The sequence below is a fragment of the Lissotriton helveticus genome, chromosome 10 (assembly GCF_964261635.1).
Source record: "Lissotriton helveticus chromosome 10, aLisHel1.1, whole genome shotgun sequence".
Classification (NCBI taxonomy): Eukaryota; Metazoa; Chordata; class Amphibia; order Caudata; family Salamandridae; genus Lissotriton; species Lissotriton helveticus.
This window is the reverse complement of record NC_136071.1, coordinates 685400764-685416943: the sequence shown is the minus strand read 5'-3', so window position 1 is coordinate 685416943 and position 16180 is coordinate 685400764. Positions and strand designations below refer to the sequence as shown.

The 16180-nt window shown below is 45.7% G+C and overlaps 1 protein-coding gene across 15 annotated transcripts in view; it reads left to right on the top strand.

The window, feature by feature from the left end:
• The window catches only part of KMT2C (lysine methyltransferase 2C), a 1799940-nt gene that overhangs the window by 1108702 nt on the left and 675058 nt on the right, over window positions 1-16180 (top strand). For all 15 annotated transcript variants that reach the window (XM_078663231.1, XM_078663229.1, XM_078663237.1 and 12 more), the window contains one exon: window positions 9564-9778. In XM_078663231.1, the coding sequence (XP_078519357.1) occupies window positions 9564-9778 (215 nt within the window). The remainder of the gene's footprint in view (window positions 1-9563; window positions 9779-16180) is intronic.

Genomic DNA, 16180 nt, shown 5'->3' with positions numbered 1-16180 from the left:
CTCTTTCAGAGGGCCTATAATCAAAGCATTTATGGAAGGACTGAAAAGAGTTATACCACCAAGACTTCCACCTGCCCCAGTGTGGAATCTTAATATAGTCCTCACAAGGTTAATGCGCCCACCGTTTGAACCCATGCACATATGTGAACTACAATTCCTCGCTTGGAAAACAGCTTTCCTCGTTGCAATCCCTTCATTAAGGAGAGTGGATGAACTTCAGGCACTAACCATAGAAGAACCTTTTTTCCAACTACACAAAGATAAAGTGGTTCTTCGTATGAATCCCAAATTTCTACCTAAGGTAGTATCTGCATTTCACATAAATTAGTCGGTTGAATTACCTGTTTTCTTCCCTCCAACTGACTCCGTTGCAGAACGAGCTCTACACACCTAATGTTAGAAGAGCACTGTTGTATTACACTGAAAGAACAAAATCTTTTTGTGAGACCAAACAACTTTTTGTCACTTTTGTACCACCTCACAAGGGCAATCCTGTATCCAAATCAGGTATTGCTAGGTGGATCGTTAAATGTATTCAGATTTGCTATGCAAAAGCCAAAAGTACTCTTTAACGGTACCCCCTAGAGCACATTCCACTCGTAAGCTAGGAGCTACCGTGGCTTTCTTGGGGAACATCCCTATTACTGACATCTGCAAAGCTGCAACATGGTCCACACACATTCACCAAGTACTATTGTGTAGATGTGTTAGCCAGACAACAAGCTAATGTGGGCCAAGCAGTACTTAAAACCCTTTTTCAGACAACTCCATCAGTTACAGGATAGCCACTGCTTAGGGAAGACTTCTGTATAGTCTATGCATAAGCATGTGATCTACAGCTCACATGCCTCGAACGGAAAATGCTACTTACCCAGTATGTTTCTGTTCTTGGCATGTAGAGCTGTAGAATCTCATGCGCCCACCAACCTACCTGTAACTGCTGTAGTTCTCTTGTTACTATTCATATATACAGCTGGCCATCTCTATTCTTTTCTACTACTCCATTCTCTCACCCTCTGCGGGTTAACAATCTGAAGATGGAGTCGGTGGCCATGCGCACTATCACCGAAAGGCGGGGGCACCTACCTCGTGACAAGGAAGGCTTCTTCGAAGAAAAACAAAGTGCAAACCTCTTGGCCCAATACTAGATGGCGATCTATGCATAAGCATGAGATTTTACAGCTCTACATGCCAAGAACAGATGCATACTGGGTAAGTAGCATTTTCCATCTCACCTGTGAAATAGTCTGGCGTATAAACAAGGATTTACCACCTATTGCTTACTTTTTTCCAATTCCTAATAATATAGACTTCACTCCAGGCCTTGGTATGGTGGCTTTTGACTGGCTGAGGGTCTCATGACTGCTAGCAATTATGGGACATCTTCCATTAAGGCTGGATTAGACCTTTTAAAGATATCAAGCCTACATATCACATTCCAGAAACAGAACACTTTTGGTATCTTCAAATTAGACACTACGTCCTACAGCCATCCGTCAAAACAGGGCCTCACATGACCATACACCATTTGAGAAATTCTTTAAAAGCGAACTGAAGATGGCCACTAGGTCTTGTTGTATGTAGTCCTGGGCACCTAGGACCTCCAATAGAAGAATCCATACCTAAAGCAGTGGTAGATGGCACTAAATATAACCTTGGACCAGAAGCAACGGGAAAGACCTTTACTAGATCCAATAACTTTTAATGGCATGCCCAGGGGTGTTAACTACAATGCAAAATACTGCATAGGTTGCAATGCATCTTGGCTCACCTTCACTTGACTGAACTCTCAAAGTCTCAATTCTGTTGGAGGTTCAGCAGTGAGATCGGTTCCATTAATCACTTTTTGTGGTCATGCCCTAGATTTTGCGGCATTTGGGATGCAGTGCTGTCAAATGTAATCCAGGTCTCTGAGGCTGACTTTCCTAAGAACCATTCTGTTTGGTATCCCCACTGAAGATTTCCCCTTTGCATTCAAATCCGGGCAGATGGGACCAACACAACCCCCTACTCATCGGGCTTTGAAGTCTTCCAGGCCATGGAAAGTTGACTTATAATATTATTGATAAAAGGACCAGTTTTAGTAGGAAATAGAAGCCTGTTCATGGGTGCCTCAGTAACGAGATAACGCGTGCCCGCAGAGACGTACGGTACTAGGCCTAGTAGATGGCAAACTTTGCCCTTGATTGGAGAACACCCCTGTTACTTCATAGGGAAGTGAATGATCAACCACATATTTTGACCTCTAGCCAGGTGGTGGTGGGGAGGGGATCCAAGTGATGAAGTTGGGGGTACGGGTTAATCTTTTTAATGAATGTTTTTGGTAGGAATACCTGCCTCCTATTAGTAATATTTTTTTTTAAACTTTATTTTTCAAGTTTTGATAAACAACAAGAGTTTAAGGGGGTACAGTTACACAGAAAGATGCAGTCATTACCTAAAAGGGATAAAGCAGAATCAATTTCTCAGTACAGGCTACCATATCATCATATATGTCAAGTAAAGCAATCAGCAGGAGAATACAAATAAAGGATATCTCTACGCGTTACATGGTGTGTTAGACAATGCTGAGACAGTATATCAGGCAGTGGAAATGGAATAAACATGAATTAATCATCCGGGGAACCTTTGAGTCTAGTCGTATGCTTTACATTAGCTCATCACATGTGTCATTTAAGTGGCAACACAGTGGCTTCTCAGCATTGCATACCATCATGGACATATTCCACCTAACATTGCACAATTGTCCAGAAGAGCATCCCTCATACAGAGCGACTGGTTAGTCAGTACATTGAATATATAGTCAGGAGATGCAACCCATCACCCCTCCTGTGACCGACGTTCCACGTCCTCACCACCAAAATAGGTACAAGTCAATAAATAACATTTCAACGGGGCCCATATATCAGCGGGCCGCGAGGTCAGCGGCATTAATTCAGCATATGACGTAATCTGTTCTTGACAATATACCAGGTCGGTCAGCCAGTTCTTAAATTTGGGCGCTCTTCCTCTACCCCATCTACACGCCACTCTTCGTTTGGCCAGGAGTAGCGCTAATGCAACAAATTTACGATGTGAGACACGTATCGACTCCACAGACCCCAACAGTGCAAGGATAGGCGATGGTTCTAGCTCAACATTTATCATTGTAGAAAGGGCGCCAAACACGTGCTGCCAATACATCTGTACAGCTGCACAGTTCCAAGCTAAATGTAGGAAATCAGCGTCAGGGGCATGGCATCTTTCACACATCTGATTCGCGCAATTTATACCTATACAGTCGTGCAGGTGTGTAATACAATCTGTGTATACATTTATAATGCAGTATTCTAAGCCTACTACTAGAAGAAATACGCTCAGTTTGTTGCATGCAGAAAGTCCATTGTGCATCAGTCAGCACCATTCCCAGTTCATGTTCCCAACGCGCTTTTGCTTCCGGTGGGCATACGTCTCTAAGGGAGCGAACTAACTTGTATATGGTGGACACCAATCGCTTTGGCGCGGCATTTAATAGTGGTCTGTGCAGGGGTACGAACTCTTGGGGTTCTTTTGGAAAATGGTGTGTAAGTGTCCTGAGTCCCTGACGAAGTCGAATATATAAAAAGGTGTCAAGGGGTGATCGCTGAGCGCCACTAGTCAAGTCATCTAAGGAGCGGAACGTTCCATCTTTATATAGATCCCCCCACTTCGTAACATGCATGCGCACCATGAGCTTGCGAAAGAGAGCCTCCTGTAATAGAGGCATGTGTGGGTGATAAACTAGAGGGAGGAGTGGCGAGTATATCAGGGAGGTATCTTACCTAGTTGGTTCCATGCATTGACTGTGCTCAAGACCGTTGTCTGAGTCTTGTCTCTGCCTGGGTTTTGCAGATACAGTGCGCCTTCCAGTGGAACAGGCTGGGCCAGCCAGTGTTCTGCCGCAATCTGTGGCATATATCGAGGTTGAAGGACCCAAAAAAAAGCAAATTGAGCCTGAGCACTGTAGTAGTATAGTTCGAAGTCCGGTATGTCGAATCCACCCTGTGTATATGGCCTTGACATAACCTCCCACTTCAACCGTGGATACCTACCCCCCCATACTAAGTGAGTGAGCTCAGATTGGAGTTGCTGGAAGAAATATCGTCCCGGAAAGAAGGGAATATTTAAAAATAAATACAGTAGCTGTGGCAGTACCACCATTTTGATCAGGGAGATCCTGCCCGCCATAGAGAGAGGGAGCGCAATCCATCTGGTGATTTTGTCAGTGAGGCGGGACATAACCGTGCCATAATTGAGTCTCATAAGCTCGTCCCTATCTCTGGAAATGCGAATTCCCAAGTATTTAAGTTCATCATCGCACCAAGTTATAGGATAGTCCATGGGAAACCTAACAGTCGCGGGCGTCAGAGGGAACAGGTAAGATTTGCACCAGTTGATATGTATACCAGACAGCCTGCCAAATTGTATAAATTCTCGAAGTACAGGGTTCAAATTGGCTTGTGGGTCACGGATATAAAGTGTTATGTCGTCTGCGTACATAGACACTAAAATTTGTCTCAATGGGCAATGCAGCCCTTTGTCATTATGATGTTGCCTTAATTTGGAAGCGAGTGGCTCGGCCGCCAACGCGAAAAGCAGAGGCGATAGGGGACATCCCTGTCTAGTGCCTCTAGTAATAATTATATCTTGGGACAGTTTCCCGTTGATAAGGACCTTGGCAACAGGCGCTTCATATAGCAGCTTAATCCAGGAGAGGAAAACCGGGGGGAATCCCATACGCGCCATTATTGCTAGTATGTAGTCCCATTCTAATGAATTGAAGGCCTTGGTGGCGTCTAAAAAGATAGCTGCAAGGGGCAAGTCTTCCGATACATTATTCATGACAGAAAAGAAAGTCCGCAAGTTATGGGATGTCGCCTTGCCAGGGACAAAGCCCGACTGGTCAGGCAGAACTAGATTGGTCATAAGGAGATTAAGTCTGGTGGCAATAAGTTTAGCTAGTATTTTGACGTCACAGTTAAGAAGTGACAGGGGTCTGTATGAGTCGCAGCTTGTTGGGGACTTCCCGTGCTTTAACAGGGATGTAATAAGAGCAGTTCTCATAGACGGGGGGAGATGTCCTACTTAGAGAGTGTCTTCATATATTTCTTTAAGCACTGGGGCCATAAAGTCAATGTATGTTTTATATAGTTCAACAGGTATCCCATCTAGTCCAGTGGCTTTGCCCGACTGCATGCTCATAATAGCATCTCGGACCTCGTCAAGTTCAAATGGGGCAGCCAGAAACTGCCTCTGTGCGTCACTAAGCCACGCTAGCGCAACGTCCTGTAAATATTCATGTAGGTCGAGAGTTTCAGTCCGAGAGGTAGAATACAATGCAGTGTAATGTTGTACAAAGGTGTTCAGTATTTACGTGGTGTCTCTGTACACTACCCTGTCTACCCCTTCAAGTTCTAGGATAGTGTTCGGTTGCCGAGCCAGCCTGACCACAGAAGCCAAAGCCTTCCCAAGTCGTTCCCCCTCACTATATCGTCTAGCAGTCCAATACCGTCCCCTAAACTTAGCTTCTCTATTAGCTTCTTCAGTGTATGTCGTAATTGTGTCCCTGATTTTAGCACGGGTTTCCCCGTCGGGGTGCAGGGCCAGAGAGCGTTCAAGTGTCTTGAGTTCAGCTTCAAGCTTATTAAGTGTACCTCTGATGCTCTTAAGGACCCCCGATCCCTTAGAAATGCAAATCCCACGTAATGTGACCTTGAAGGCCTCCCAAATAGTCTCAACCTCTGCTACGGAGCCCTTGTTACGTGCAAAGAATCCCAGCATTTCCTCTCGTAATTCCTCCCTGAAGACAGTGTCTAAAAGGATGGTGGGTTGCAATCACCAGAAATAGCTTGAGGGGCAAATGTCGTCTGCGGTCAAAGTGAGACGAACCGGTGCATGGTCCGAATATGTTCTGGCTAAGTGTGTCACATTCGATATCGCCGGGCAGAGGGCCTTCGACAGCAGCAGATAATCTATGCGGGCCCATGTTGCTGTATGTGCGGTATAGTGGGTGCCTTCTAGGGTAGTGGGGTGTACGTGTCTCCAGGTATCAGTGAGGTTGTAATCTTCTAATATGTCATGTATCGCAGTACGAGCTTTGGTGTAATGGTGGGGGGACGGATTAGATCTATCCACCAGGGGGTTAAGCGACATGTTAAAATCACCGCCCCATATTATATTATCTGGCCCATAGTCTATTACTGCCGCCCATACTTCTGTAAAAAATTGGGGATCATCTACATTCGGCCCGTAACAACAGACAAGGGTTACAGATACATGGCCCAATCTCCCCCACATCATACAATACCGTCCACATGTGCTGCTTTTATGGCCTACTAGTGTGAACGGGGCGCCTCGTTTAACAAGGATCGCGGTACCTCTAGCGTATGTAGAGTAGGAGGAGAAGATAGCGTGGGAAGCCCATTTACAAGCGAATGTTAGACTGCTGTGTGGTTTGAGGTGCGTTTCTTGTAGAAAAGCAAAATGTATATTATGCCTATCTAGATACGATAACACTTGTCTCCTTTTTCTCGGATCTCCCAGCCCACGCACGTTCCATGTCATGAAATTTAAACTAGAGCGCGTTTTTTGTTGCATACTAGCTAGCAAGGGTGATAAATGGGTGCACGCTGAAACTGCCATAGTCCCCACATCCACAACACAGTCTTATCCGTAGTTTCCAATATCTGGTCTCCTGTCACATGGCATCGTCTACAAAAGTTTGGTGTTCAAGGATAGCCAGAAGTACCAAGTAAAATAACTTCAAACAGTATCTCTCCATAGGCAACAGACCCCCAACCTACTCCAACTTCATAACCGTTCCGCTCTCCGCCCCTATTCACTAATAGAGCAGTTGAACATTGTACAGTTTGTCCCGTCCCTCCCTCCCCCACCCACTGCAGCAACCCAAACTTGCCAGAATAATCCCCACCCAAAGAGCTCCCTCGGGGTACAAACAGTCCCCAGTAGTCATGTCTTAACATTGGGGTATGCCCACAAGCGGAAACAGAATGAGAGCACACAGCCACGTCTCCCCCCTCCAGCCGTAGGCTCTGGACTACCATCGTAGACGGCCAGGGAGGGATAGTGGTCCCTGGCATACATTACCGCTGGATTAGAGGCATAAGGCCCCTGAAGGTGAGTGTCCAATGTCCCCAGTTGGTTTGCCGCATACAGGCTGTAAGGTCTCTCAGTCGCGAAGATCAGCAAGTGGTGCTCCGCCGTATGTTTCAGGCTTCATCATCAGTTTCTGGCGGATTTTCTTGGCGTGCCGCTTTCCTACCATTGCCTCCTCGCTGTGCTTTTTTAATGGCTTTTATATAGTCTTCTACCTGCTGAGGTTTAGTGAAAAACCGTTGCTTCCCTTGGTGAGTAACACGAAGTTTCGCAGGATACAATAAAGCATAGTCAATTTGTGCAGCACGTAGCTTCCGCTTGACCTCCAAGAACCTTCGTCGGTCCTCTTGTACAAGCGCGTGAAATCAGGGAAAATAGACAATGCCACTCCGTTGTAGGTCAGGTTTTGTTTGGCACGGGCAGCTCGTAGGGCCACATCCCGGTCGCGGTAATTCAAGAGGCGTGCTATAATGGGTCGCGGTGGAGTGCCAACGATCTGTGTGCCCGTTCGACGATAAATTGTGCAGAGAAGGTGTCGGCTCCAATGGACGCGAGTAGAAGCTTTTCTACATATTCCTCCATCCGTCCCGTGGCTGTGGATTCTGGAATGCCCGTGACGCGGATGTTATTGCGTCTACTGCGGGCCTCCAAGTCCTCATTCTTTGCGGCAATAACTCGCAGTAGGTTATCCATTCGGGCTAGCTGAGTCGTGTGGGCAGCAATGGTGTCATCATTATCCGAAATTCTCCTCTCAGTTTCCGTAAGTCGCTCCTCATGTTGGTCCACTTTATGAACCAGGGCATCCATTCTGGATGTAAGTCTGTCGACTTTATCAACTACCGTGGCGAAGCCTTGCCGCATCTCCTGTAGTATTTGTTGCATATCTAGGTCACCAGGAGGGGTGTCAGAGCAAGTGGCACCTACACCATTTGTTTTAGGATCAGGCGTGGCAGTCTTGGGTTTATTTTTGTGGGATGCGTCGAAGGTAAGTTTTGGTTGTCGATTGTCCTGTCGCACCATGTTGTCCTTTGCCGGCACCGAGATCCGCTGGGCCACCGAGGCACAAACTGCCCGTCGTATCCTTGATTGCACGAGTGTAACACAGTGGAAGGAGTGCAGCCGCTCCGCTGCGCAATAGGGAGTAAGTACTGCTGTAAGGAGGAGGCCACAAGTATCAGGAGGATCTGCGCAGAAGACACCCCACCGGTAAATGCAAGCGGCGGCCTGGCCCTGTAGGTGGAGGAGATGTCGTTATTCACGAGCGGCTGCACCCATCCATCCCGTCCAGCAAGTCAGGACCAGTATCCCACAGGTGCAAGTATTAAGACAGGAGCGTCCCAAGGCAGGTATATTCCTGAGAGCCACTCACCGCGCCAGGCACTCTGCGGAGGAGAGCTGCTCGGTATCCCAGCAGGGTAGTGGCGGAGGTCACATTCAGCTTCTGTCAGAGGGACACTCCGCGCCCACAGTGCGCTCGCCCTGCCGCAGATCAATCGCTCCCACAGGGGAGGGGGGGTCAACGGTGTGCAGGTACTCGTGTCCTCGTCCGCACCAACGACCAGTTCATACACTCTCCCCCGGGGAGAAAGCACCGGGACGGGCGGTTTCCCGCTCGGCTGTTGAAGATCGGAGTGCAGTAGGTGGGGGAGGGGGAAAGGTCCAGTACTCACGGGCCGGAGCTTGCAGTCTGCTAATTTGCCGTCTCGCACCAGTCTCCAATTGCCCCCCAGCTCCCACCAGGCAGTGGAGAAGGCGGGGGGGGGGGGAAGCACAGCGCTCGGAATTGAGCAGATGCGGTGCGCGCCGCAGAACCTCCGGTCAGGATAGTCGTCTTGGCCCTGTCACCTCGTGTCAAGCCTCGGGCTCTCCCAGTGCCGCAATCTGCAGCTCGTAGCAGCAGGGGCTCCAGCTGCGTCCTCGGAGAAAGTTCTGCGCCGTTTTTCACGGGCACAAACGATCACAGCCACACCAAAAGCTGGTCGAGTCTGGGGGGGTACGTTAGTAACCCAATGGTGTAATTTGGGCGTATTTATCGTCCAGCAAGTCAGGATAATGAGCGGATTAAAGTGCCAGGGAACAGGGGCCTCACCAAAAGGCGGCCATTCTGTGTGTGCGCCCTCCTCCTATTTGTAATATAGCTTTAAAAATTGATTGTCATTTAAAAGCTGTTGGAAAGCCCACTAATAGAAAATAGATGAGGTGGATTCTGAGTATTTTTAAGTGAGTGGCTTAGTTTTCTCTGGCTGTCTGTTCTTCTAGGGAACAACAGGTATGTCCTGGGACATTGAGTATGACTTAATGCATGGTGTGTGATGTTTTATAGCGAGTAGTGGTAAGTATTGGACTTCATATATCTTTGCAAGTTTGTTTCTCTTAATCCAACATACAAAACATATGTTTATAATTGAAATTGTTGTTTGATTTACCAGGGACAAAAATCCACCGTTCAGCTCATTAATGAACGATAACAACAACTCATGGAATCCTCCAGCTCCAGTTGCGGAGGGGGAAGGGGATACCATGTCTAATGCCCAACGAAGTACACTTAAGTGGGAAAAAGAAGAAGCACTAGGTGAAATGGCAACTGTTGCACCTGTTCTCTACGCAAATGTTAACTTCTCTAACCTTAAGGAAGAATTTCCTGGTGAGCTATTTCATTATGTTGTTTGTATTGTAGCAAATTCGTATTTAAAAGTATGGGAAATTTTTTCTTTAGTTATAATCTTTTCTTGTATAACACTAAATTGCTCGGTCGTAGAGAGAGGTGTACCAGTTTATTCATTCTGTGATGTCGTCAAGCTATATCATCATTTACATTTAAACCCATCTCTGCAGGGATTCTAGACCTATCCTTAAACATGCAATTCTAATGGATATTAATACACAAAGATGAATTATACGAACCTCTTTACTGACATCAGACTAGATTTGGAAATGTTTTCAAAGCCAGTCACCTTCATTGACATCAGGTGGCATTGAATGTCATTGGTGTCTTGCGTATGCACCTGAAGTGATGTGTAAACTGTTATTTATGATACCACATGCACCTGTGACTTAAGTTCCTTTTTTTCTGTGTTGAAAGTGAGGAAATTAAATTGTTGTCACAGTTGTCATTTTGTCTTGAGAATTTGAGATGTTCATGACATTGGGTTCTCCTTTTGAGTCATTCTACTGGAAGCCATATAAAACACGTATGAAGCATGTTAGTGGCGTATACTCCTCCATCATTCCTTTGATTCTCCGGTAGAAATAGCAGCCATGTATCATGTGACGTGTGAGAAGATGCTTCAAAAGGCATTGAAGTAATATTCAGTGAAAACTTGCTTTGGCCTCGAAAATAGACACCTCATTTTCTTTCTTGATGTAAGACCAGGGTTGAGGGCAAGGGCCTTCTCAAGATGTTAGTCTCATCAGGCAGATGTCTCAAAAAATGCAAGAAGATTTGTTACACCATAGTCTCGGAGTTTGGTTGGACAGATCTCTATCCTTCAACGTACAAGCCACAAAACTCTCAGCCACCTGTTTTGGCATCATGAGGATGTTAAAGAAAATCCTTCCTCTCCTCCCCATGGAAGCCAAACAGGCGGCCATACAGGGCTTAATACAGTCACGCCTTGACTTCAATAACGTGCTCTACCTCGGCGCCCCAGAATACACCCTGAGAAGGCTCCAGATAGTGCAGAACTGTGCAACTCGCATTCTGCTCGAGCTCCCCCGCAGACAATCAGTGAGGGCCGGACTGGTAAGCCTCCACTGGCTACCAGTGCGCCACAGAGTTATGTTCAAGGCAATGTGTATAGCACACCAGGCCTTCTGGAACACTGGCCCCACGATTACTCGTGACTTAATCACCCATTATACTCCTAGTAGGAGCCTCCGCTCCAGTCAGACCTTTCTCGCAATGGCTCCCAGAATAAATAGGTCTAGATCTGGAGGCAGGACGTTTTCCTATAATGCTGCCAGGGCCTGGAACGCCCTACCTCTGCACCTCCGAGCCAACCCCAACATCTCTGCGTTTCGCAAACAGCTGAAAACTTTTCTCTTCAGTCTGCCCAACTAACTCTTCCCTTGCCTCCGGCTGATGCTCTCTGGCGGGTATATGGTACTCTTAGCGCTTGGAAGCCTCCGGGCAGCAATTCGCACTGTACAAATCTACATCATTTCATTTCACATCATTTCATTTCATTTCATTTCATAGTAAAAGGGAGAAGAGCAAGGGATGGCTACTTATCCATCAGAGCATATTCTTGCCTCACAGCATAAACCTGAGGGAGATTTCCAATTGCAGTAGTTTTAGCAGCACACATTGCAGCTTTCTAGGAGCCATTTCATTAGGTCTTAGTTACTTGCCTCTTTGAGCCACATGTACCATCTTCTGCTTGCTGGCTTCCAAAGAGGTTGTGGCACTGCCTTTGGTGTTGGTGGACACTGTTAAACCTCAGCCAGTTTCCAGTCTCCGCTCATATGCCATAAGTTATGTGTGCCATGAGGTCGACGTTATTTTCAAGTAAAGTGCCGTTTCTTCTTCCATTTCTGTATTTAATCTAAAGAATGGTACGTTGTTGACTACTTTACTGGATGTGTCCTTGACTGCTTTTCATTGAGCAGATGATCTTATTTGCTTAGCGTACGAGAGAGGATTTTTTAGGGCAAGCGAGTTTCCTCAGATAATGAAATTATATAGAAATGCATCTTTTCGGAAGATGTTGGAATTATTTGGTTCAGATTTGAATATGAATCATTTAAACATGTCTCTGGAGTTCCATTTACAGAAGACAGAAAGGCCTGCTTCTGCTGAACCTGGCTATTTGAAGTGCATGGTAAAGGATGCCACTGTAATATTGAATATTGATCTCTTAGATAGAAATAGAAGTTTTCATTTGCTGTAGAGATATTCAGAGGCAGGCAGTTGGCAGAGGAGATTCTTCCCTTCAAAAGGGTCTTAAAAAGAATCATAATCCAAATCATATTTCACTCTGACAGTTGCCAGGTCATTTTTCAAGAAATGTTATTCTACAATGTCATAGTTCTTCAGCCATCCAATGCATGAGCGTTTGATTTAGCGTCTTCTATTAGTATGCTGAAGTCCTGCAGACAGATTCTGAAAATGTGATTGTTTGGGAAGAGAACACTTTTTGCTAGATCAACTCCACCTTTTGCTCGATTTTAGTGCTGATTTAATGACTCTGAACACTGGTGTGCTGACGTCCAGGGCCCGTTTGTGCTCTAACCCCTAAAGTATAGGTGCAGTTGGCTAATACCTGATTGGCATATTTAACTTATGTGTACGTCCCTTGGATATGGTACTCTGTGTACCCAGGGCTTGTAAGTTAAATATCACTAGTATACTGCATCACTGATTATGTCACCACTACAGTGACAAAGTGAAAACACGCCTATAGGCCTGCCACTGCTGCCTAGAATGGCGTTTTTAACACTGCCTAATTGACCTGTCAAAATTAAACCATTTGCCAGGCCAAAACCTTCCTATTTAATACTAGTAAGTCACCCCTAAGGTAGACCCAAAGTGCCATACATTGCATGGTATTTAAAATGTTTTCAATGTCTTCTTAAGTTTTACGTGTCCTGGCAGTGAAAAATAGTTTTTCACTGACAGGGCTGGCTCTCCCATAGAAAAACACTGGGTTACAGTATAACAACTTTTAGTGTATAACTTTGCTTTGGGAACAGTTAGAGCCACGAATTAATGGATTCAAAAGGAATTTAAAATCCAATCTGATGGTAAAGTCAGATTTTAAATTGCTGTTTTGAAAATGGCACCTTTAGACATGTAAAAACAACAAGGTGATGAATGGAATGCTTGAATTAATCTCAGCTATTGGCAATCGCTTGGTGCCGCATCCCAATTGGTCATTTTTTGCCCACCATGCCACCTCAGTTTATACCAAGCCATATGCAAATTAGTCTTGACTGTGCTCCTCATGGGAACAGTCCAGCCCGAACTTCCTTACTAGGCCCTTCCTAAACTGGAACCCAAGCAACCCAGGACCCGTTTTGTCCTCCTTATGGCTCTTCAGCTAGGTATAGCTTGGTACCAGTGGCACAGTGAGCCCGGGACCCACGTTTGGGCATACCTGGCACACTTAGGGCATCAAATATAAAAACAACAAGTTGATGAATAAAATGCTTGAATTAATCTGTCACTGGCAATTGCCCAGGGCTGCATCTCATTCCATCATTTTTTGCATATCATGCCACTTCAGATGGGACCCAGCCATGTGAAAATCGGTTTTTTTGTCTACTTTTAGAAATTTAGCATTTTCCTGCATATAGCCTCCAGTACCCCTTTCTGAGATAATCCCCAATTGTCAGCTCGCAGCCCGCTGGGACCTGTGAATTGCTCTTAGGAAAGGGGACTAAAGGGCCTAGGCTGGAAGGAGATGTGAACTACTCTTAGAGGATGGCATGAGGGAGGTGGTCACCACCTTTTCAAGCTTCAAAGGGGCAGCTCCTGTCATACACAGATGCAACTTACACCTGGGCTGCTTCTGTCATTGACTCAGCCAGAGTTCCTTATTTCCCTAAACACACCTTAGGTGTGCCAAGGGTTCTGACCAAGGAAAAAAACATTCTGCGATGTGCAATTCCGCCAACTCATGACACTGTGAAATTGTTTATAGCCAACTCTCCCAGGAAGTTGTTTAAATATGTGTATGGTTGTGTAGGGTTGTCCATGGGAACTTTTTTCGTATTGGTTAAGCTATTACCAAGGCATAAAAGTGGTACCCCTGGCTACCTTCCCTAGAACTCTATTGGACCTATTGAAAACGGAAGAAGGGTTGCACCTGCTGAACCAAATGACTAGAACTCAGACGAAGGAAGGACTGAGCCTGTGCTTCTCATATGGAGAGAACACACAAGGGCTGTCCCACTTGAAACCAGGATAGAAGAATGGACTCCAAGGGCTAGTTAGCTGGGAACACTAAATTTGAAAGAAGCCAGCTGCAAAGGAGAGCTCAGCTGACCAGTTCCAACTGAATTTGTCCTGGACCCTGCTGATAGCTTCTGGGAGATTGAGTCCTAACTCACCGAGTGGTACTTTAAAGGTCCTGGACCCTTATTTGGTGTTTGATTGCATCACTGGTCGGGTTCAAATTGCTGGTTTACCCTACTAAAAGCAGCTTGACTTCCAGAAAAGTTTCTAAGTCCCATGTGGAGGATTTAGCCGGAACCAATGCTGACCAGCATCTCACCATCATGTAGCCCTCTGTCTGATTCAGCCGGCAGCCCGCCCCTCTGGCAAGAACATTCAGAAAGTAGATTTTTCACCGTGATGAACCTGGGCCCAGTATCCACCCATGATCCATCACAGTCACCCTTACTTTTTCCTTGTTTTGCGAGACCAGATACCCGTGGGTGGAGTCGAAAACTTTAAAGCATTTAACAATCCGTTTCCCAATTTTCCTGAGCAAAGTTTTGGTGTCTATTTATTAAAATGTATACTTGTTTTATAAATTGGAGTGGGATTTCTATTGTGTTGTGCTTGCAACGTATTAACTGGTTTTGGGTACTGATAAATGCTTTACACTTGTTTCTATTTAGTTAATCCTTACTGCTCTGTGCCACAGCTACCCAGGACTAAGCTGGGGTTTAAATTAAAGTAACCTAATTAGACCTGATGCAAAATAGTAACATTATTCTTGGTGAGGTCTCATAACAACATCAATTTATTATCCACTTTCTCACACACGCAGTTTAGATTTCAGATCTTCTACTGCCACCTGTTTGCTGGTGGTATACCAGTCCTTTTTGGAGTTTGCTGCACTAGCTCCGCAATAACCTTCTAAGCATTATAATGGTCATTTTAAGGACCTTTTGTGGGAAGTGATGGATGCTCGATACAGTGGTCAGTGGCAGATCAATAGAGTTTTTACTTGTGTTCACCCATGATTTGATTAATAGACATGCTTTTGGTGGGCAGCTGCTATTGGAGAAGTTACAATGCTAGGGCATTGGGCCTTTCATCACCCTAAAAAAAATTACTCTAGCAGTATTTTCAGTTTCCGAGACTATGATCACTGGGTTTGGAAGGCAGCAGCCTCAACAGAAGCCTCAAGCTCCATGAAAGGTATTTTGGATCATGAGGGACATAGATCGGGCAGAGGGCAGAAGCCAGTGTTCTTTTTCATATTCCTTTGTTTTTCCACCTGAAAAACCTGAGCGTTTTTGTTCATGCAGTGCATGTAAGGCACCCTTGTAGATGGTAGGAGATCAGTTAGGACAACAGTTGCAGATTCCTCACCTTAAAATATCCCCCAGACTAGATCCCCAAAATGTTTTGCACCAGTGGTCCCATTCGCTGCTGGTGGCATTGTGTGGCAGTGCACTGACAGCATAGCACCCTGGTAGTGACGGAGTGAGGCCTCGTAAAAGCACCACCCATGCTTGTTGCTGTAAGATTATATCTCACAGTGCCTTATGATGTGGATCTGGAACTCCACTTTGTGGAGAAGTTTGCAGTCACTGGAAAGCCAACCGTGTCCCAAGGAGAGAAGTTTCTACCGGAAAGGGCAGGATTCAAGCTGTGCTGCAACTTTCAGAAAGCAGATATCGGTTACAGAGCTGCACGAGGTTTGCCTTTGAAGCCTGAGCTCAGGACACAATTCGAAGTTGTGTGATAAGTGCATCCTCATTTAAACAAAGGTGATTTAAAACAAAAAGTCAACACAAGAAGTCTGTGCCTTGCTTACATCTCACTCCAAGTCTCGGGCCTGGTCATGAGACTGCCTCTGCAGCAACTCCACTTCCTGCTCAAACTCCTCTAATAAATTGAAGTCTAAATAAAAGCACAAAATGGAGAACTGCACCCCACCCCTTCAGTCTGACTCAGAGGAGAAGGTACAAGGGTGCTGTAATGGCTGCATTCCATTGAGGGCAATCCCTTATTTGATCCCAACATGCCCTTAGTTTCCCAGGCAGTTGTCAATCCTGCAGCAGATAGATGACCTCAAGGAGGGCATGCTTCAAATTTTCAGTGTTCTTCTGGCTTCCTCTGGCATGCTTTTGAACCCTATGGAATTACACA